This window comes from Rousettus aegyptiacus, unplaced genomic scaffold (assembly GCF_014176215.1).
Source record: "Rousettus aegyptiacus isolate mRouAeg1 unplaced genomic scaffold, mRouAeg1.p scaffold_m13_p_3, whole genome shotgun sequence".
NCBI lineage: Eukaryota > Metazoa > Chordata > Mammalia > Chiroptera > Pteropodidae > Rousettus > Rousettus aegyptiacus.
The window spans coordinates 46,389,940-46,413,163 of record NW_023416306.1 but is presented as its reverse complement, the minus strand read 5'-3'; the positions used below and the strand labels follow the sequence as shown (position 1 = coordinate 46,413,163).

The following is a 23,224-nucleotide window of genomic DNA, read 5'->3' as shown; positions in this document are numbered from 1 at the left end:
TCTAAGCTCTAATTAAAGTTTCACAACATTTTAATAGGTGTTTAGAGAGGTATCAGTCAGTGCATCCAGTTTACAACATGATTCAGAAACTTGGGAAAAAGCAGGCCGTCCCCCATCCCTAAACTCCACTGAAATATAGTAATTTTCCTAACCAACAACCCCCATTTATTTCCTAGTTAGCTGTAAGAAAAGAGAATGGTCATGATCTATTTATGATGCTCATACCTCATTACATTAATTAACAAATGCCATTAGGGTACTCTTAGTAATAGCATAATAAAATGTTTTAAGTTAATAAAATTAAAACTGTACCAGTCAATGGAAACCAGATGAAAGATTTGGTGAAAAAGAGATAAACCAGGAAAGTTGCCAGGCTTAGCAAATAAGAACAGAGGACACCCAGTTACATTTGAATTTCAGAGAGACAATAATAAATACTTTTAAAGTATAAATACGTCCTTTATTTTATCTGGATACTCTGTCCATAGGAGGCCCCAACTTCTACTAGACTAGTAAGTAAGATCCTTAAAGGTTGGAATTTTTGCCCATTTAGTTCATTGCTGTATCTCCAGTGTCCAAAACAATGCCCGGCACATTGTAGGCTCAATACCTGGCTCAATAATATTTTCCATGTACTAGTAAAGTTTATTTCTTAAACTAGGTGGTACGTACACAGATGTTTTATATGACCTTTATGCATTTTGTATGTCTGAAATGTATCAGAATAAATTTTACAGATCACACTATTAACTGCTCTTAATTTCAAATCAACACCTTTTACTACCCAATCGAACTGAAGGTCTCAAGTCAGAGTATAAAAGAGTTTGTGGCGGGTCCCTTACCCAGTTGAAACGCTAAACAGGGACATGATTGTGGGATGACCAGTCCTTGGATGGGTTTTGCAGCCAGTGGCACAGTGTGGCCGATGGCGCTTTCCCTGGACACTCTTCCTTTCTTCTGCTTTATTCCTAAGACCATGGCCAGTGTGTCTTTTGCCAGTGCCCTGATGCCACCTTCACAGGGGATTTCTCCTCGTGGTCCATGGAGCCAAAAGCAGTGATTTTTCAGGGGAAGGGTTTGGTTGGGGGGACCCCTTTTGGGCATAACACATCTAAGGAAAGTATAGTTTTAAAAGGCATATTTACTATTATACTTTGTCTTTGGAAAATGAAAAAACACATAATTTACTCCACATTTAAAAGTTCTACTAAACTGCCCAAATAATTTATCTTTTTTCTCATGGGAAGGATCAGTAACGAGACCTCAATAGCTGCCATAAAGCTCTCTTTATCACATCTTAATTTTGGGCCTGTATATGTTCTCTATGCTCATTACATTTAAAAATGGTATATTTATAACCAGCATATGCGTTTGCAGCGTCTGAGTTTGGCTTTAAAAAAAAAAAAAAGGCAGATGTTTCTTTTGTAATACGAAGTGGGAAAAGAAAAGATAAAATAATGACTTTTATAAGTATAATCTCAACTATAAGAAATATATGATTTAAAGACTATGGAAGAGTCTGAGTGGTAGTATAATTCTTGCTTTATTTTTTTATGTAGTACTACATGCCTATATTTAAATTTTTTTCTATAATGAGCAGCATATATACATATGTAATGTATACATGTTTAGATATCTCTGTGTGTGTGCGCATGTAATTAAAGTAATTATGTACGACTGAGCCTCTAATCAGATTTGCTTACAGGTTCACAGAGGTCATGGTGACAAGAACAAACAAAAACATTCCCTTGCCTGGTCTAGATACCTGTCTGCATTAACAATCCATACCCTGAAACCCAGGAGTCACAAGTTGGAGAGCTTTCCTTTGCATTCAAACTCAGTGCCCAGACCTGTTAGGTAAAGCACCAGCTAGTGAGGAAACGTTATAGCTAGATCATCAGACTTTAGGAACAAAGAGAAAAGGGACACTCTAGGACAAGTCAAGTTGGAAAAGGAATTAAGAATAAATGGAGTAGGTATCTAAACCCTTGAAGATAGGATTCTGCCAGAGACTCCAAAGGGTCAAGGTCTGAGACCCCAACTCCAAGTCCCACTTCCTCTGAGTGTGTGAATGTCAATGAGGACAGGGGAAGGGAGGGAGATCACAGTATCACAGGGGACTGAAGGCTACTCACAGCTCTCAAGATTTTCAAAATGTTTCAATCTCCTCTTTTATCAAATATTTTACTAGAGCAACAAGAAATAATCCTAACTTTTCTTATGTCACGTAAGTAACCTGCTGAGCTTCTCTGTGATAGCAGTAGTGGTGATGATCTCACAGGATTACAGTGAGGATAATACAGGCAAAGCATCTTGGGCATCACAGCACAGAGTAAGTGTTCATTAAATGTTAAATATCGTCATTCATATTTTATTATTGACAGCAGGATCGAAAATAGCCTCAAGAAGTTGGGCAGTAAAAAGGACAAGCAAATGAAGGGACAAAAGAAACAACTGAGTTTATTTGGGTAAGTTATCACCTTCTTGCCAGAGGATACTTGCAGCTCGGATGACCGGAACAAAAAGTCACATACAAGGCCTGGCTATGCCCAGTTCAGTGGTCTCATCCTCCTACTTGCTGCCTTTAAAAAGAGCTTTTTTACAGCTTTTAATACTGCATTTGTTTTATAAATTTCTCCCAAAATTTACATAAGCAATATTGGAATAGATATGCAAACTATATAGGTCTCTAATATAACCAAAGTAGGAATTAGAATACAAGTCTTTATGATTCATAATATGGCTTGTTGCATATTCCTCCCTGGGAAAGTCATTTTAGAGACTATAGCCTTCTATTTCACTCTCCCTTTCCCTTTGCTTAGCAACATCAAACACTACTGCTTGGGAGTAAATATTAGGAATTGGTTTCAAGTGCCCAAATTCATTTCTTCTCTCATTGTTCAATCCCTCATAAAGAAGTGCAAGAGAAGTATGCATTATACTTGCATCAGAATTCAGGATTTTACATGTGTCTTTCAACACTTCAACAGAATTGGCTTAGATAATAATTTACCCAACTGATTTCTGTGCATAAAGACTCTAAAGATAAAAGCAAATTCACTAAATGATTAAAAAAATAAAAGAAAACACAACTTCGGTGGATAGGAAAGTACTTTGAAGTCCTAGTTATCTAGGCAGCTTGCCATCATCTATTCGTTTATTAAAAGAAAAATTAGAAATTAGTTAGAGTAAAGCCATATATTTACACACACACACACACGCGCGCACACACACGCACACACACTCCAGAACACGGAGTTACCTGAGGCACAGCCATTAACTTTTGTGGTGTGAGCCATGCTAGCTTGAATTCAATGACAGATCCAAAAAGGAGTGAAGAATCATGCAAATTTTATGCATCAAGTTCCCAAACGCCTTCAGCCTGAAACAATAAAGAGGGCTCCATTAAAATGGATCATTTAAAAATATGTACAACACTAAATCTTAGACATCTGTTTACCAAGATGACTGCTAATGGAGAGAGCAGATCTCAATCAGGGAGAAACAAGCTTGTAGATCAAGGTGGTGGCTGCCCTGGACTCAGCCACTTGGTGTTTCAGGAATAACAGGGCCACAGATGCACCTGTAGACAGATACTGAAAGCAGGTCTCTAGATATAAAACTCTCACGGGAGACACAACTTGTTGTCAGTAATAACTTTTTTAGGAAGGTGGTCTTCAAATATAAATGACCTCCTAACATGTGTCATTCTGTAGCACTTCACAAATTACTTTTGGTTTTTAAGCTTATCCTCCTTCCCAGATGTCGGTTCATAGTTTCATTTGCTCAACTGCAATTTTAAAGTAGTCATTGCACCAAATGTTCATATTTTTAAAAAAGATTAATTTCATATGAATTCTTTTGAGATATCTCAAGTCTTTCACCTACCGGGCCATCTAAAACACAAATCTAATCCAGTTAATCCCCTTCTTAAAAAAAATAAAATAAAAAAAATCGTCAGCATCGCCCATTATTCTGTTGGATAAACTTCAAATGGCAAAATTTTGAAACTTTAGGGTTCACGTTGGGCAAGAAACTTCTTAATTTATATTGGTCTTTATTTAAAAGTAACTGAGATTACTATAATATGATTTATGGCACAATCACAAAATTTAAAACAAATGGAAAACAAAAAAAGAAACAAGAAAAAGAACAGAAAAGAACATTATTCCGACCTTTGCTTTTCCAAAAATGCTTTCTGAAAAATGCTGGCAAGGAAACCAAATCATGGTACAGATAGAAATATTTCATTTCCATTGTGCCCGAATTCTAACTCTCACACAAAATAAGAAGAAATTGAGCTTAACAAATTCCAAGTTCAGAGTCAAAGTGTTGACTCAAAAATCCACATGACCTCTCAACAGGAGACCACTAAAATAATAACACATCCATATATACTGAAATCTAATGCAGCCACTGAAATCATTTGTAAGTTTTTAATAATACAGAAAATACTCAAAGTACACTGACCAAAAAAACTATTCTATCATAAAACCAATTTTGTTAAAAATATATATGTACAAATTTAGACATTTACTTAAAACAATTAGAAGTAAATATGCCAAACTGTTCACTGTGGTTGCCCTTGGGTAATGCAATCATGAATGATTTTAGCTCCTTTATTACTTTTGTAACAATAATTCTTAAAAAGAAACATTAGATATTTCTTGTTGGCTTTGGTTTTATTTGCTTTAAAATTCATTGGAGAAAGAAAAAAGTATTTCAAAAATGCTATGCAAAAAGAAACTCTCAGGCCAAGGCCCTGGAGATTATAAGAGGTCGGAAATATAAGTAAATAAAGAGGAAGGAAGAGGAAATGGCTGATCGCTTTGATCACACAGGGTGTGAATTTCTTGCTGCTTAGCTAGTGAAATTTTCCTGTTTGAATGGATTTGCACTACAGTTCAAATCTAATACTGTGAAAGCAACTCAGTGCAAACTCTAAAGAATTGGGTTCTTGTAGGCCGCTTCTGACAGGCCTGCTCCCCTGCATGGCTTTTCCAGCTGCACGAACCACTGCTCAGCTCACTGGTGGAGGGAGACCCAATTCTCAACCTTCCACTGGCGGCCTCCCAGCTCTTTGCTAGGCCCCAGTTTCCATCTGGCAGCGTACCAGGAAGGCAGGATGGCTCTAATCCCTCTGATTATGTGGCAATCACCTGACATTCTGCTGGAATCAGGCACTGGTTCAGGTTCACGGCATTGAACTTGCAGAGCAATAACCTCTGTGCACAGTCAGAGCTAGCTGAATCAAAGGCAGGATTTAGGGATAGAGTGGGCATTCATTATCTTTAAGAAGAGGAATGCCTATACATGTTCGACAAATGTAGCTTTGTTAAAAAGAAAAAAAAAGTAAAGACTGGGCGGATTTAAGGGGAAGTGTAGAAATGAGGAGGCCAAGGAAAGAAGCCCAGCTTCTGGAATTATTCAACTAATTATACTTACAAAATCTAACAACAACAGAAACAGAAGCGAAATTCCTATTTACTGGCCTCTTTCTAGCCTGGTTTTTTTGTAGTCCTGCTTCATAATGGCTTGGAAATACCACCATTTAAACTCTTGAGGGCAAGAAGGCATGAAGAAACAAGCTGCATATGTTAGGGATGAAGTATGTGGCAAGGTATTTGGATGGAGATGCTCCCAGAATCTTCCTAGTCAAGCTTCATAAACTTTGGTCCAAGGTTTTCTCCTGTTATTGAACCTCTTTCACCCAGCAGGAAATCTTTATCTCGGATTCAAATTGGTCTCTCCTGCCCTCCTAGACACTGAACAATAAAATCAAAGTAAGGGGAAATCTTAAAATTAGGAACTGTAAGCACACCAATGGGAAAATAACAAGACATGTCTGTCACTGGGCATGGATCCTGGAAGTGTTTGTGCAAAAACAACAGTTTTATATTGCCTATTGATTTTTCCTAGTTATTGTTCATGCCTGACAGGTGGCCTCAAATTGTGAGGACTCAGTCTTCTTAGTGACATGCAGATTCTTATGGCAGTGCACTGTATAAACAAGAAAAGGTTTGGCCATGATCCATTCTCTGTTACAGATCAATAAACTGCTTCTTTTCTCCCATAGAGAAGACTGCAAACCAGTAAATCTTAAGTGGTACAATGGTGGCTTAGTTCTGCTTACTAAGAAAAAGCACTTCTTCAAAAGGACTTAGGAAAATACATCAATAGAGAAAATACTTTGTCTTCTCTACTTCAAGAAACTGATCTGCATTGAAGAACATATTAGTAGCTTCCCAAGTACAGCACAGAGAATAACGCAGGCATTGCAAGTATTAACCCCCAAAATACTTAACATTAGCCTACTGAAAAACAAATATGAAAAACAGCTCACTAGATCTTTTCTAGGAGCACATCAACAAAAACAAATAGATGAAATTGAGATTTAACATATACTCCAGGCTAGCACTATCAACCAATCAAATGGCGCTGCCCTGGTTAGGACCAAGATGACTGACGACAATGACAATGCAGATGACAATGCTGATGACAGCTAGTGTTTACTGAGCTCTTACCACTAACCATTAGTTACTGACGTCTAAAATGTAATCTACCCTAAGGTGCGCCATCATTTAAGTCATTGATTAAAAGACGGTATTGATAATTAAATGGTGATAAGATGCTATTTTTTTTTTTTTAGAAAAAACTACATTAATTTTAAGAAGTGTCCTCATTTCAGCAGTGTTAACATGTGAAATATGTGCATCTTAGAATTAGCGAAATTATGTTAAATTCAAGGCACTTTTTAAAGAACCTAACAGTTATTACCTTATTTAAATAACCTCAAAACAACCCTACAGAGTACTAAAATCCTCCCCATTTTATAGATAGGAAACTGAGGTATGGTGAGGTTTAGAACTTGCAGAGGTCACACAGCTAGTAGTAAGTTAACAGAGCTACATTCAGAGCTAAGCCAAGTCAGCCCCAGCTCCTGTGATAATGTGACTGAGTGAGGGACTACAGCTTTAACAGGAAATTACAAACAGAGATGAATGAGGTCTTTTTCAAGGTAGTTGGGATGGATGTAGATGCTTATTCCAAGGATGCTTTGCTCAAATCCCTTTTAGATGGAAACCTGTGTTTCAAATTTTTATATAATATCGTTTTTAAAGCAATTGTACATTCAACTTTATTCCTTGAGGTTACATGTTTAAGAGCTTGAAGAGATACTTATATGACACACAGGAAATGTCTCAGTACTTAACCATCTCACTCTTCTAGACACCACATGATATTAGTCAGCTTGATTATCAACCTTTTCCCTTACATTCCCCTATAAATGTCATTTGACTTTCAAAAAATTAAGTACTTCTTCAACTGAAAAAATTTTCCACCAATGTGGAAGACTCTCAGTGGAATTACGGAAGTTTCAAAAATGGATGGAATTAGGGCAGTGTGATTAGAATAAGAAACTTGCTGCTCAAAAGGACGATTATGGCAGGGAAAACAATTTTGATGTGAAAGTTCTAGAATCGCTTTCACAACATGTCTTTTCCCAGAACATGCAAAAAATAATTTATCTCACAATCCTGATGTAGTCATTGTTACCACCTGAGGCTATTTCTATTTGACTATATGCATATTTTAATTACCTTAACATGTTTTAAAAAGACCTATGCGAATCTAGAATTTGTACCAGCCACTATTTTGGAGATGTAAACTAAAGCACTGAGCCACTCCCAGGAGCTTACACCCTAGTGCTGGAAGCAAACAGAAACATAAGGAAATGAGAAAGCCTAGAACAGCAGTGTATGAACAGTTGGATTCCAATCCATAGTCAGGTGATCTTATTTTGCCCCAAAAGGATGGAAGTGGCCAAAAAAAATGTGTTCCTAAGAGACCACTTGGTCTAAGTCATAAAGGATAAATGAGTGTTTTTCAGGGTGAGAAAAATGAAAAGAGAATTCTAGGCAGAAGGAACAGCACATGCAAAGGCAGAAGATGAGAAAGTGCATGGCAAATAGTAGTGCTGTGGCTACAGCAATGTTTGCTTCTGTGAGAGCTTAGTGGTCAATAAAGTGAGCTGCCCAGGAGAAAGATGACATCAGGGGACAGGTGCTAAAAAGAAATCTAAAGGAAGGAGATTCCATAAAAAACGTACATATATACAAATACTCAAATATTTTCCCCTAATAAAAAATGCAAAGTTCATTAATTTCTTTAAATAAGTAAATCTTTCAAACAGGCATTCAAAAGCCTGTATAATTTATTATACATCGTCTATGATTGCCCACATATTTCTGTCAAGAATTTAATTAAAAGTAACTTAATTAAAAGTATGTTTAAGTACAAACTCTGGCCACAGTTCATCATCAGATTATCTTCTGGCGATTTTGAATATTGGCTCCTACCACAGGAATTGTGGGGGTAATATCAGAGGTCTCAGGTACCTGCAACCAACTTACCTAATTATGACTCAAACCCGTTTGGCCTCCTTAAATACAGCAGATACTTGTCTTGGTATGGGCGGGGTATAGATGAAGGGAAATCTCAATTATCAATCAAGATCTAAATTAAAAATTTACCTAGATTCTTGTTAGAAAAAGGGTTGGGTTTTGCCACTAGAAAACTTTTATGCAATGTTTGTTCAAACAGTTGTATTTTCAACCTTATTCCTCAGAGTAACATATTTCAGAGGCTGGAGGAAATACTTACACCACAGGTACAAGTAAAAATGCAGGCAAAAAAGAAATATAGGAAAAGCAACAGTAAATGAATTCACCCATTCATTTAACAAGTGAGTGCCTATGATGTGCCAGGTATTCTCTTTGGTACAGAAGATTAAACAATGAACAAAGCAGATACCCACCTTCCTTCCTTTTTCCCCAAAATAATCTAACTAGAGATCTGTGGTTTGGTTCCAAAGATAATTTAGGTCACAGTGTGCTTAACAGATTAGTTGTACTAAAAGTCAATTCCTTACTTACACCTTTTCTGCCTTATTTGAAAAGAGGTCCCATATTAAGATCTGTCTCCTTGTGCACAAAAGTGGGCAAGGGTGTGTCCGGCCCTCCAACAGACACTCCCTGCCCATCCACATCCACTCTACATTATGAAAGTACATCAGTATCTTTCCAAGAGTGTGCATAATGGCAATGCTGCCAACAGATGGGTTAAAACCATCTCAGAGCCTGCAAATATTTCCAGAGCCCTGCTAGGTTGCTGGGACCTACACAGCTTCCTGAAAATTTCAAGAAAACTGACGCTGGCAGATTGTCTCTCCAGGAATTTTTTTCTGTGATTAAAGTTTATCAGATTATAACAACATAGGCTGAAAACAATCTGTTCTTCTGCAAAAAAAAAAAAAAAGGGGGGGGGGACTGGCTGTCTGAAGAAGAGCAGACAAATGAAAATTAGTATTGAAGTTTTTTTTTTTCACTTGCCAAGTTTACATTTTTTGTTGACTTCAAAGGCAAGTAATTTTGTGACAGTATAAGCACATGAAATAGTATTTATCAACTTGCTTTGGTTAGGGAGAAATGATAAAAGTAGAAATTGATAAAGTGGTCTTCATCAAAATTAATTTTTTTTTTTCCCTATAAAAGGATGGTCTGAAGGCTCTGGGCAGGACGAAGCTCTACGCATTTGAGCAACTGAGTTTATAAAGAGAGGGAAAATGCAGACTGGGCTGAGAGGAGAGGAACAGAGGCCAGATTATGAGACCTGCTGGGTTTCTTTGGCTACCATAAGGAGGATGAGTTTTACTCTAAGTGCAAAAGTAAAGTCATTGAAGGTGTTGAAGCCAATGTGTAACATAAACTAAATGATCCTATTTCTTAGGAGTAATTTGCTTAACATCCTTAAGGACAGTTAGGTTGGGGCTTCTTTAGTTATACATCACAGGGAAAGAATACTGGATGTTCCAGGAATGGTTTAATCATACTTCACATAGAGAATTTCACCTTGGATTTTACTTTGATTTTCTTAAAATTTTATTTTTCACCATCGGTAGCACAATGCAAGTTCAGCCATCCATGAACAGAAACTTCTTAGATGTTCTTGTGTTTCTCCAGAAGATACAAATTCCTACTTATTTAAGAGAAACTTAAAAGAGGTCAAGTGCCCAGCCAGCCTAGGAGGTACTTTATAATTTAATGCCTGACAAAAGAAACATGAAATTGTGTTATCAATAGAGCATATGCACTTCAACCGAAAATGGTTATGGGGAGAGCCGGAACCAGAAACTGAACCCGGAGATTTTAAAAGGCAGAACTAGTTTCAGAGGCTGGAGGAAATACTTACACCAGCCACACTAGCTCAATTCGGCCTTCACATGTTATACAAGCTGTTCCAGCAAATCTTGAATGTTGCTTTCCTTTAGTTGGAATAAATCTCACTTAAGCTTTTCCTTTTTTAATATAAAAGACTCAGAACATTCTGTGCTTTTTTTTTTTTTTTTTTTTAAATGTCATGGGCTTCCTTGCTGGGACAAGCACACTGCTTTCATGACTCTGCAAAAGTCCTGCTGATTTGATGTTCCTCTAACCTTGCTAGGAAGGCCAGTTCCAGGGCATGGTGCTGGGGCGTTGGCATTTGCCATAAAGATTTCATTTAAAAATAGGAAATGACTGAAAACCCTTGTTTCCTGCCGGTGTCCCATTCCACTGAGGGATACTTTGGATAACACCAGTATGGCGAACGGCAGGCCACGCCCAGGAGGGAGAGCCTTGCCTCCTGGCCAGCATAGGAAGGGAGGACCCCTGGGGTCATTCCCAACAATTTCAAATGGTCAGGGGCCACAGATGTGTTTTCCAAGGGTCAATTCAAACGCCATCAATCACTTAACATCTCTGCCACATTCAGCCGGGAAATGCAACAAACCAGGAGAGCTGACTCAGCAGCTGGGACCTCAATCCCTTCCTCCTCACCTGGAGGTCCTGCCTCTCCCTTGCCCCACTTCTTGTTCCTGTTCTAAAGGCTCTGACAGCGGTGTCTCAACTCCACCACACTGGGAAAGGGCCAGAGGATGACACTTGCCAGAGAAAAGGCTTGACCCCTAACCCAGGGCAAAAAGGTTGGACTCGAGCCAGACATACAGGCTGAAATCATGTCCCAAAAAGGCTGGCTCCCTGTGTGCAATCTGACAGCACTAGAGTTAATGCCATCGACTCCCAAACTGAGGGCCCTGGGGCATTACTGAGCATTTGGCCTCCTAGCCTGGGCCTAACATTTATTGGGCTGAGTCTGAGGCAATGAGGAAGCTGGAAGGCAAGATCCGCAAACTCTGAAAGGCAGAGAACACTGAGATCCAGAGAGACAGGGGCAAAAGAAAAAAAAAAAAAAAGCCTGTTAGTATGTGTGTATCACACTAACGCAAAACTAATTCACAAAACTACAGGTAGAGGGAGCAGGAAGCAAAATAAAAAATTTTTAGCCATCAAGGGCAGGTCAATATTCACTAATGGCAGAATATATGTTATTTCTAATTTATGGTGTCTGATATTTCATTGGGATTGCTTTTATTTGGTCTGCACTTTAAAAAATATTAAAACTATGTGTTGATAGGCACTTGCATGTGCTTGTTAACACTTTCTAAGCCCTTTGCTACTCTAAGTGTGGTACCCAGGCAGCATCTGCTTGACCTGTTAAAAAAGCAGAATCTTGGGTCCCACTCCAGATCTACTGATCAGAATCTGCATCCTAACAGGATGCCCAGGTGATTTGTATACATAGTGAAGTGTGTGAAGTACTGGTTTAGCCCTCTTTTCTCCATCAGGCCTTATTCTTCCTACCTGGTTGCCTTCTATCCTTAGGGACCCACAGTAATGATTCATGACCTTAGGTGATCATTGGAATTACTGTGCAGGTGCCCTCATAGACCAACTAAATTACTCTCTGGGTGGAACTCGGGCAGATGTATTTTTTAAAGCTCCCACAAGAAATCCCAATGTGCTATGCTTGAGAATCTCTGGTCTGTTCTAGTAGTAACACTATCACCAGGAACTTCTAGAAATGCTCACTTGTTCCTTCCTTCCTTCCTTTCTCCCTCCCTCCTTCCCTCCCTCCTTTCCTCCCTCCCTCCTTCTCTCCCTCCCTCTCTCACACACAAACTATGAATAAAATAAAAAAGGAATTAATTCAGTAAAAATTCAGAGGTTCTCAGAAATCAGGCATTCTGCTATCTCTAATGCACAATATGTTTGGCAATTTTTATGTTTATGTTTTTCAAGGATAGCTTAGAATTTATTTAAAAATGAAGATGAAGCCAAGAAGATAGACTTCTAGGGGCTAAAGAGGTCACAGGGTCAAAGCATGAAGAGGATGCTGTGGTTTAGAGCAATACAGTCTACTGTCCTGTGCGTGGTTTGCAGGGTTTACCTGAAAGCACTAGTGTTCCCCCAAATCTGACCATACAGCATCCCAAGCCTTTCCCCAGAGATTCTGATTCAGTGAGTCTGAGTCTGGCATAGAGTTGAAACTACTATTTTTCACACAATCCCCATGATTCTTGTTATCACAGGAGTTTAGAAAACACACTGCCTTATGAGACTCTTGTTCCATAGGTCGCCATTTCTCAAAGCACGACCCCGAACCAGTAGTGTCAGCAGCACCTGGGAACGTACTAGAAATGCATATTCTTGGGTCCCATAGCAGACCACTGAATCAGAAACTCTGCATGTGGGCCCAGTGGTTGTCCTCTAGTTGACTGGGAAACCATGGCACTAGGCCATTTTCCAAACTCTTCTTAACATTGTTAAGTGGAAACTACCTGTTCTTATTCAAACACCTAGTTTTTGGTGAGAAATACAAACAAATGCTTGCCTCATCTTGGGCCTCAGCCTGTGTCTTTTTTACAGGAGGAACTGTCTTTTTCCAAAGAACAGGATAAAGGAACATGGTAAAGATAGTATTTGGTTATAATCATAAATTATTCATGTGGATAGGAAGAGAGTTGAGCACACTGCCAAAATGAAAGCAGCTGTACAGTATATTGGGAGTTTTAAAAAATATTTGTAAAATTTTACTTTTATTGGAAAGAAAATTTAATAGCAACAGGAAACAAACAAACAAAAAAACACTAATGTGATGAGGCGTGTTCACCTTTCTAGTTCCTGTACTTACTTTTTCGCTTTCCACACTATTGTTTTGGCTAGAAGCAAAGGTATAAAAACCAGTTCATAGTTCCATTATCTCAAAATGCAAGAGAACTACCTGAAAACTCAGAGAGCACAAGATAAAAAACATTTACAACATAGGGACAGGTTTCAGAAGGTTCTCGAACCTGCGGAATCAAATACAAAGTTTTGTAGTTTTCAGAAAACCCACATTGCTCAAGGGAGAAGATCTGCAGCCTTTATTAGATGTTTGAAAGAGGCCAGGACCCAGGACCTCTGCACCTGTGAATTTCAACGTATTTCACGGGACACAGATTAGGATGAAAGGCCTTACAATGTAATATCTGAAGATATGAGAGAAAACGCATTCCTTTACCTGGAAACTTCTTTTTCTCTGGTCTTAAAAGCCGCTTATGATAATGGGAGGCCCGTCCACAACAGCAGAGATCTGGGATAAGCAAAGTAGCAGCCTGGGAACCATGTTTTCATTTTGAGTTGGCCTCAAATTACCTACAAGACTTTGGGAAAGTTACTTAAATGCTCTGGGCCTCCAATTCCTTGTTGCTGGACTAGGACGGCCCTAACGACACTTCTAGACATGACAGCCATTCTGTGATTCTGCCGATCTAAATCCTGGGCCCAAGAGGAATACAAGGCTCTCTAGGGACCCATGGACAAATTAAAGTAAGATCATCTAGAACACTGTGTGTATGAGTCAACAGGACACAGGTCTTGCCTCACAGGCCCCCACTGGCTCTGGAAGCGCCTCCTGGCACAGTGATGAACAGGGAATTCCCACCAGTCAACACCAAAGAGATGCTGGAATAGTGGGCCTCTGGTTTCTCCTGCAACTCAGCTCCCAGGGTGGCTGCTTTTTCCCCCAACCCTTTTCAAATTATCTCTTCCTTCCTCAGTGTAACAGTACTAAATTTTCATAATAAAATGTTAAGAGAGAAAGTGGAAACTCAGCTAAATTCCACCACTATCAACATTTTAGTATGTAGCTTCCGATTCTTCCCTGTGTTTATATATACATGTGTATACATATATATTTTTTCCAACTGTATTACTTTATAACTTTTAACATAGTCTAGCCATCCAAGATTATACTTATATTTCTTCTTTTTAATGCCTGCATAGTGCTTCCTTTCATATTTGTTTCGCATTTTATTTGACTTCCTTTTATTATTGAATATTTAGGTTATTTCCAATTTTTTCATATTACAAACACTCTGAGGAAGATACTTTTACATACAGCTTTGTGTACTTGCCCAGTAACTAGCTACAGACTGATTCCAAAAAGTGTATTTTGTAAGATGAGAAAATAGAGCCTGTACAGTTGATAGATAGAGTCAGGCTGCCCTATAAAAGGGTGCTAACTTAAACTCACCAAAACTGTGTGGGAGGGCCAAAGAAACTGGAATCCATGCCTAAGTTCATTGCCTTTAATACAGTAAACACACCCTCAAAACAATGGATTGAAATCTCTACATACGATTAATGTTTTCATTAAGTTTGAATTCAATTAGCAATTTCAGCTGGTAACCATGGAATTCAAAGTCTATTGTTCATCCTTTGCTCAGAGTAATTTATATTTTATAAAATCCAACTTCTGTATATAATCTGAACATTGTCTCGGGGGAGTGGGGATAAATTTATTAAGAAATTTTAATTCTTTCATCCAAAAGTCTGAGAATAAGGGAACTCCTGAATGACATATTGCTCCATTATTCACTACACTATACAGGGCTCGATGTGTAACCGATTAGTCAGAATGCAGACGTGAATAAATTTCCCACCTCTGTCCTAAAACTGAAGAGGTCACTGTGTGGAGAGAGAACACTCTTGGGTTAAATACACATAGTTGCACCCAAAGTGCCTTCTGGAACAAGCAGTCCTGTATCCTGTCAAAAGTTGTATCTAAGGCACCCCAAACAAACAGATGCCTAGAGGAAATGCTAGTAAACCACAGAAGACAGTTCTCGCTGTTGCTGCCACTGTGAGGCCAGATTCCTTAAATTAGTATTGCAGAAGCAGAAATTAATACAGCCGGCTACAGATTACATAAAAAGTTTTTCCGAAGCTATGAAACTGTGGGGTAGGAGATCATAAAAAATAACTTCCTTCCCACCTTCTAAGTTCTTCTTGTTGGGATAACAACCAAATTAACAAGACACAGATTCACAGGAGAAAACGTATACAATTTATTATAGATGTACATGTGGGGGTGCCATAAGAATGAGACCCAAGGAAGCATTGGGCAGTTGAGCTTTATATGTCATTTTTGACAGAGGAGGAGGACGGGGGTCTGGAATGTCAAAGGGAAAGCAAGTAATTCACAGGTGGATGAGAAAGCAAACACATGGTAAAAAAAAAAATTCTTGCTGGGCCACCCAGAAACAATGGGACACAGAGGGAAGTCTAACGAACAGGCTTTGCTAGATTTATATTATGATGCAAAGGTGATGCTCCCTTCCTTTAAGCAGGTTTTTCCATCTGAATTCCTTTAGGCAGGTAAAGGATTTTGTTTCTTAATAACCTGCTTAAAATCAATATCCCCAAAGGCATATTTTGGGGTGGGGAAACCTTGGTCCCCCTCAAAACAAAGTACATTTTTTTTAAAGAAAGAGAGGCAGGAATAGAGGCGAAAATACTATATTCTCTCTCTCTCTCTCTCTCTCTCTCTCTCTCTCTCTCTCTCTCTCACACACACACACACACACTTATTTTGAAGGTGCCCTTACAGAAATAAAACTACATTCTTAAAGATACGAATATATCATATATAGTGTTGTATGATCATAAAACTCTTTATTTGCTATGCTTTTTAACAATCTAAAGGGCTCTGAACACCATCTCAATTCAAATCCTTTTGTAGATGAGGACATTTTCTGAAATAGAAGTTAAATAGCCAGAAGAGAGGAAGGCACGTCACAGTGTTTTCCTATAATGGAAGCAGGAGGGAATAAAACTTTCTTTTCTGAATTTCCTCTACTTTCCTATTTATTACCCCTCCCCCTGCTCCCCAGCACTTAATCAGTAAAAGAGGAGCCAGTTACTGGGATTTCAAGTCCATGAAATGACTATTTCTTTATTCTTTTCATTAGCAGGGGGATGATGGGCCTCTGCAGGGGAGGGATACCTTAATATTCCTAGAGACTGAGAAGGAACGATACTTAAGACAGTTGTTCTTACTCTAACCTCTCACTAAAACACAACTAGCTCCTCCTGATAATCCCATTCGTGTCTCTCTCCAGCATGCCTATGGTACAACAGTGACATCCAGAGCCAGAGCCAGTCGAAGCATACATTTTTCCTGACAACTCATCACTCCAGGTGTGGCCCGTGGCCCAGCATCACTGGCATCCCCTGGAGCTGGCCCAAAATGGAGAACCTTAAATCTTGGACCCAGACCTACTGTCTCAGATCTGCCTTTCAACAAGAGAGAAGCACTGTTTTAACAGAAATCTTTATACTACCTTTGCCTCTCTGGGAAAGTAAAATGAGATTAGAGTGACCCATTCCACTGAATTTCCTTTATTTTCTGTCCTTCTTTTTACTTTGCAAGACTTAAATCATTTCTTTAGAGATCATGAGCACAGAAGCCACCCCCAAACTCTAACATAGCTGTCAGCAGAGTTGCACATTTGCTCTTAATCAAGCATAACCTGCGCTGAACTTTTTTCAAACTGCCTTGTTATGAAAATACTAATTGCACATACTAAAACAGTGAGGTGTCTCCTTGACCTTTATATAATTTTTATATGAGTGCTGGCAGGAAGGGACAATTTCACTCCATTATATGAGGACTGCAAGCACATACAAAGAGGCACCGTCCTCCCTGCAGACTTTTATGTTTTGGACCTTCCACTTCCGCTTTCTTATCCTAAAAGGGGAAGACAGCATGGCAGAGATGCTGCCCCTCTCTCTAGGCTGCATCTTACTCATCCTCTTGACTCTCGACACCATGAGAGCTGCACAGGGGACCACAGACATGTTTTACATCCCCCTTGGTTGGCTGCCATGGGTGAAAGATGGTCAAAAACAGGATCAATACCATATTAATGAGTAGGCTCGCACTGAATGAAAACCTGGATGGGCCTTTAAGAAGGAATGTCAGGCTTCAAGTTCCAGCCAGCCATGCTTGAGTGAAAACTGCTCAAGTGTCAAAGCTACTGTTCTGAGCTAGTGAGGACAAACACATGCTCTAGTCTTAACGGCTTATTAGGAAACCTGTTGTGCTGTGTACTGATAATCAGACACTGTAGGCTTAAATCTGTAAGTTGCATTTCAGAATATTATTGGACCAAATCTACACTCTGTAAGTCAGTTCAGTGGCTGAGGTCAGTTATCATAGATCTTTACAATTCCACTAATTTGCTGGCTCTTCATTTTTTTTTTTTTTTTTTTTTTAATGCCTTGAGCCAGGGTGACCATCCAAATTGGGACACTTTTGAGAATGCTAAAATGCTAATGGAATATTGGTACAACAGGCATAAACTAGGGCTTCCCAGGCAAACTGGGAAATATAATCTCCCTATTGTTAAAGAACAGAAAAAAAAAATAAAGGGTGAGGGAGGGGAAAAACGATAAATAGATACATTGGGAGATTGCTATGAAAATACTCTAGAAACCATCTATAAAACAGGCACCATATATATCTCAATGCCATAAGGCTCAATACGTTCTTGTTCGGATACAATAAAAATGCACTGTGGGTTTAAAGAAAGGCTGACAGTAATGTGTGATGTCAAACATATCTGTGCTATTCCCAAGAGTCATCACTACTTACCATAAATGCTAGTAAAATGATTTCTAGAATAAAAGGCTCCTAATAATACAATCTCATTCTCTCGGGAGGTGTATTTGATATTGAAGTGCATCATTTCCTTTTACCTAGAGTCTCATAACTACATTATCTGAATAGTTTCAGGATAAAAATTCTCCTACTTTTTATTTTAAACCGGAAAACAGACACGTCCATAGCTTTACAATTTCACAATAGTTTTCATATGCATTATCTTAGCTAAGCATCAAAACGACTTTATAAGATACTTTCCCTCTGGAACAGATAAGGAGACTGAAGTTCAGAGAAGTGAGCTCCACTTGGCATGTGCACTTACTGTGTGGACTTTCCTTCCCAGCATGCTGCTCTTCCCCGCTGGGCTTTAAGCTCTGCAACTACAATGATTATGTCATCTTCAGTTTTCTGAGTATCTAGCACTCAGAGCCTAGGATAACCAATGTTCAAAATTATTTTTCATTAATTATAACTTAGTTTTTAAATGAATGTGTGAATTCTATAAACAAAGGGAATTGATACATTTCTATTCCTGTATGTGTTCTCACTTTATGACACAAAAAAAGGCAAATCATATATACAGAATATATTTTTAATATATTGAAATAGCCTATGAGGAAAAGATGAAAAAAATAAGGAATTTACTACTAATATGTAGTTAATACAGATTAAGGAGAATGAACAGCCAGAACATCCTAATCTCTAATAGGCAGATTAGCTGTGGGGGGTGCACATGAAAGCAGAAGGTTAAAATGTACTAGATCAACTGAGATCCTTCCGTTTTAGACCAGGTTTCCTTGAACTTCAACAGCTCCGTGAAAAACACTGTCCCCCTGGCTACCCACTGAAGGTCTGAGTTGGGGCTGGTATTTCATACCTCTGCTATATGTAACTGTGGGCCAGAAGAAAAACCGAGGTTGTTCAGTGCCTTCTTCAATAGCTGTTCTGAGTCAACAAGGAAAAAAATAGCTTGGAACACTTCATAAGATCATGGCAAGAACTTTTGCTCCTAACATTTTCTGTTCGGTGGTTCTCTGCATCTGACACAACTATATTAACTTTTCTCTTCAAGACCACTCCCTTAAAGCAAACTATAATAATTTTTTTTTAAAAAAAATAGAAATTATATGAATATTTAATGGGAAAACAGTTCAAACACTAAAAACTACACTTGTTTATTGTAGTTTTCATTAATTTGAGACCTGAGCAGTATTAAAGATAAAATTATAATGGATTGATTAAGTCACATAGAAGGGCAGAGGAAAAAACCAAAGAGGTATAAAGTGACAGTCTTATTAAACTGAAGCTTCTGTAATTGTTTCTAGTACCTCATCAATGTAAGTAGAATACAGCATACTTATTTATAATGCCACAAAATATTGTAAAACATCATTAGGTGATAATGACATATCTACCCAGTATTTAATTGTCTAGGCACTCTACTCGGAACACTAATGAGGGCAGAAAATAACCAATAAATAGATAAACTATCAAAAATATGATATTCATGAATATGGATTATACAGAAACCCTAAACTCATGGCCAAGTCACTCTTCTTTCATATATGGTTCTATTAAATTTGATTGTTTAGGGTTTTTTCCTCCTATAACTCTGGTCAGATTATAAGATCATGAGATTGCTTTAGAAAGTCATCTTAATGCAAAGAAAAATTCCTATCACAAGGGAAGAGATTAAAAATGATGAGCTGAACAGGCCCGATCTCATCTGATCTTGGAAGCTAAGCAGGGTCAGGCTCGATTAGTACTAGGATGGGAGACTACCTAGGAAGACCAGGTGCTGTAGGCATTAAAAAATAAAAAAAATAATAAATAAATAAATAAAACTGATGATGGGGCAAACAACCCTATAAACTGTATGGTTCCTAAGGACACGTACTATCACAGCATGTTATATATCACTGATGACAGACCTAACTTACTAAGAGAAGCTGTAAATGTGTTATCAGCTTCACGAAGTTTTCAAACCACGATGGTTAAAGTGAAAGAAGGACAGAGAAGACAGAATTAGAGGGACAAATCCTGTGCCATCTAGAAAACACTGCTATCCAGAAAAGCTTATTCTCTGCTGGGGAAACAAAACCTATATTTTTACTATAATTTATTTTTAAATATTTAAAAATTATTTCCCTGTGATGTCTGGTAATATTTCTATTTTCCAAAGGTCTGTATCCTAAATAGGAATCCTAAACACACATAAAAGAAACATAACAGTAAAAGGCAGGGGGGCAAGCAATGACATTATTAAACGAACTGTCAATCCCTACGGCCTATGATCATGCTTTGCCTTGTATTATTCCTACACAAGTTTGGTCTAGTGCTCAGCACATAACACGCTTTCAGTAAACACTTACTGAAATAAATATTTAATTTTGTGGACAAGTCATATCATTAAGGTCATAAATATAATCTGTGGTCAAATTATGAAATACTTGAACCCTTTACGCTGTTTTTGTTGAAGACGTCAATATGGACATGTGAATTTTTAAACATTAGAGATTTCATTTCTTAAAAATGTGACCTTTCTTACTTATTTCATTGACTGTTAATTTAAGGCCTAATTCCTAAACTCCTCAAAAAAAGAACTCAGCTCCTTTTTATCCAGTTAATAGTAATTGATAGCTTTTTTCAAACAGCAGCAGATACAGTAAAATCACAGGTACTTCTCATCTAGATTGAAACCATAGTAACCACATCGATTTAAAAGCCTGTGCTTTAGCTGCTTTCCCAGAAGACAACATAGCTCAGTCTCCAGAACCAGCAAGTCAGCATCGGCTCTTCTGTTCTCTAGGTTTTATCAGAGGTTACAAAGACTGGCTTTACCACAGACACCACATGGAGAAGAACCAAAGCAATCCTGGCAAAAAATGATGCATGTTCTAAGTAATGACACATCACAGACTGCCCTAGAACCTACATTTTCCCACATGTGAAACAAATCAAAGCTAAGTCTAGTTCGTATGTTAAATTCCTTAGCTTTTAAACCAAATTCTCATGAGAGAAGCCCCTTAAATTTGGACCAAAATTTTGAGTAGACGATAAATTAAACAAACAAAATACATATATTGCAAAAAGGATTTTATGCTGAAAAGAAACATTTAAAGAGTTAACTAATATTAAAAGTCGTTTTCAAACAATAAGAAGCGACTCTTAAAACAACTACAGTAAAAGTCAACAAAAAATATTTTAAGGCAGTGGTTTTGAAAAGCTTATGCAAGTGATGGACCTTTTCATCAGAATATGTTCAGACAGAGAGAGACAGCAGACAGACAGACAGACAGACACACACACACACACAAACACACACAACCCCAGCATGAGAGTTCAAAGAACAATGAAGATAAAGGGACCGCCACTCCTACCTTAAACAAATCCGTGGTTCATAATTTTTAAAGAGCTTCCCAAATGGTGATCTAACCAGACGTTTATAAATGGCCTTGCCTTTACTACTTTTATGTTTACAAATAGGCTTTCCTCTTCTTTTATTTATAAAAAGGTTCATAACATACTAAATATGAAACTATAAAGTAGGTGAAAAAAAAGATAAATTTACTGTTGTAAAATTGCAACAGAAAGATCTTCTAGAACACCAAGGATACTTACCCTCACCATCACGTTGACACTGGTTTATGGAAAGGAAAGGCTGCCAAAGAGAGGCATAAAAATAAAACTCTCAAAATACCAAATGGAAGCACCAACTTTCTTCCATCTATAGTAAAAGCTCAGGAGATGGAGAGAAAAAGGGTAACAAATACCTATTTTCTATGTAGGACATAGAAAAATTAATTTGCCTTTAGAAATTCAAATAAATACCAAGTCAGAATTATCTGCCACTATAAAAAGTTCTCGTCTAGCTTGAATATCTCTCCCTCTCAAAGATGGCAAATTCTATCATGTGGCCATTCATGGCAATGCCAACCATCTCTCAGGTCCATCAACTCAGAATTCTGGATAGAAAATTCACAAAAGTAAGTCTATGCACTACCAAGATTAGCAAAATCAAACACCTGTTCAAAACCAGACCTGCCACTAAACTCCACTCTCCTCTTTTTCCAGTTTTTACTCTGCCCAAATGTAAATTAATTCAGAGAAGTTGCTGTAAAAAGAATGTCTATTTTTCAGGTTATCCTCAAAGAGAAAGTTTATTTTGAAAAGCACAATCACAGTGGCTTGAGGATGCCTCTGTTCCAAGTTCCTTACATCCTTAAGTACTGCCCTCTGGCTTAAAATTCTTTGGAATCTCAATGCTTAGAACACCCTGATCACTGCTCATTTGCATGTTAATGATGGTGATAGTGATGCTCTTATTAGCCATTTCACAAACAAACCCATCTCTTAGAAAGGATATAAAGAGTATTAACAAAAAGGGAGGATAAAAATCAACATGTGATAAGGTGGATTCTAACACAGAAAACAACAATTAGGTAAAAGAATTTCATGTTAATCTGATAAAGACAGAGTATACACATACAATGCCCAGACCACCTCTAAACACACTGCTTACATCTAGTTACATTATCACTTCCATGAGGAATCTGGTCTCTTACAGCTGAACTTCTATTTCAGGGCTTTTGCCCACACAGGAGTACATTTTTCAGCCTTGAAGTATCATTGGTGGTAAACAGAACATCGATTTGGGCCATCAAAACAGCTCTGGACAACATCTATTAAAAACTTGATATTGACGTTAAGCACTCCTTTTAAAAAATTGCACTGCAGCACAGGCAGTTTAAAAATGCTGGTGTGTGTCCCAAAAAGGAATTTTCACTCAAATGGACTTCACCTGCCTGAGCAGTTAAGATTGAGTGGCCAAGAGCTTTATATGTCACAAAGCAGAAGACTAAAGATGAGAGCTTTTGGGTCCCCCTAACTTAGGTGTGGTGTTATTCTAAAATGAAGCTGTGTACAATGAGATCTGAAAACCTTCCACCTAGAGCTGGAGACAGACACACACACACACACACACACACACACACACACACACACACTCACTCACTCTCACACACAAACTCACGTACAAGCGAAAAGGCGGAAGGATGTGGCACTTTTTGTAAAACCATCCAAGAACATTTCTGCATATGGAAAGAAGGTGAGCTCTTAAGAAACTGATTTCTGCCAATGATTGAGAGTGAGAGAAAATTAAAAGGGAGACATATTTAAGTAAAATAGAGTGTAATGTAATCCCAGCTCAAGTAAAATAGTAGTTTGGAGAAACCTGTTGATGCCTGGTGAAACAGTGTTTGCTGTCATTTACGTAGGGGAAAAATACACCTTAAAGGGTTTTTATGGGGTCCTAAAGGAATGTAAGACTTAACACTGAGATATGGCTTCTTATATACTG

General features: G+C 38.1%; 1 protein-coding gene across 2 annotated transcripts in view; it reads right to left on the bottom strand.

Annotated features, from left to right (window-relative positions):
• The window catches only part of KANK1 (KN motif and ankyrin repeat domains 1), a 176,713-nt gene that overhangs the window by 51,223 nt on the left and 102,266 nt on the right, over positions 1 to 23,224 (bottom strand). For both annotated transcript variants that reach the window (XM_016135562.2, XM_016135561.2), the window contains one exon: positions 3,263 to 3,382. In XM_016135562.2, the coding sequence (XP_015991048.2) occupies positions 3,263 to 3,299 (37 nt within the window). In that variant the 5' untranslated portion in view covers positions 3,300 to 3,382. The remainder of the gene's footprint in view (positions 1 to 3,262; positions 3,383 to 23,224) is intronic.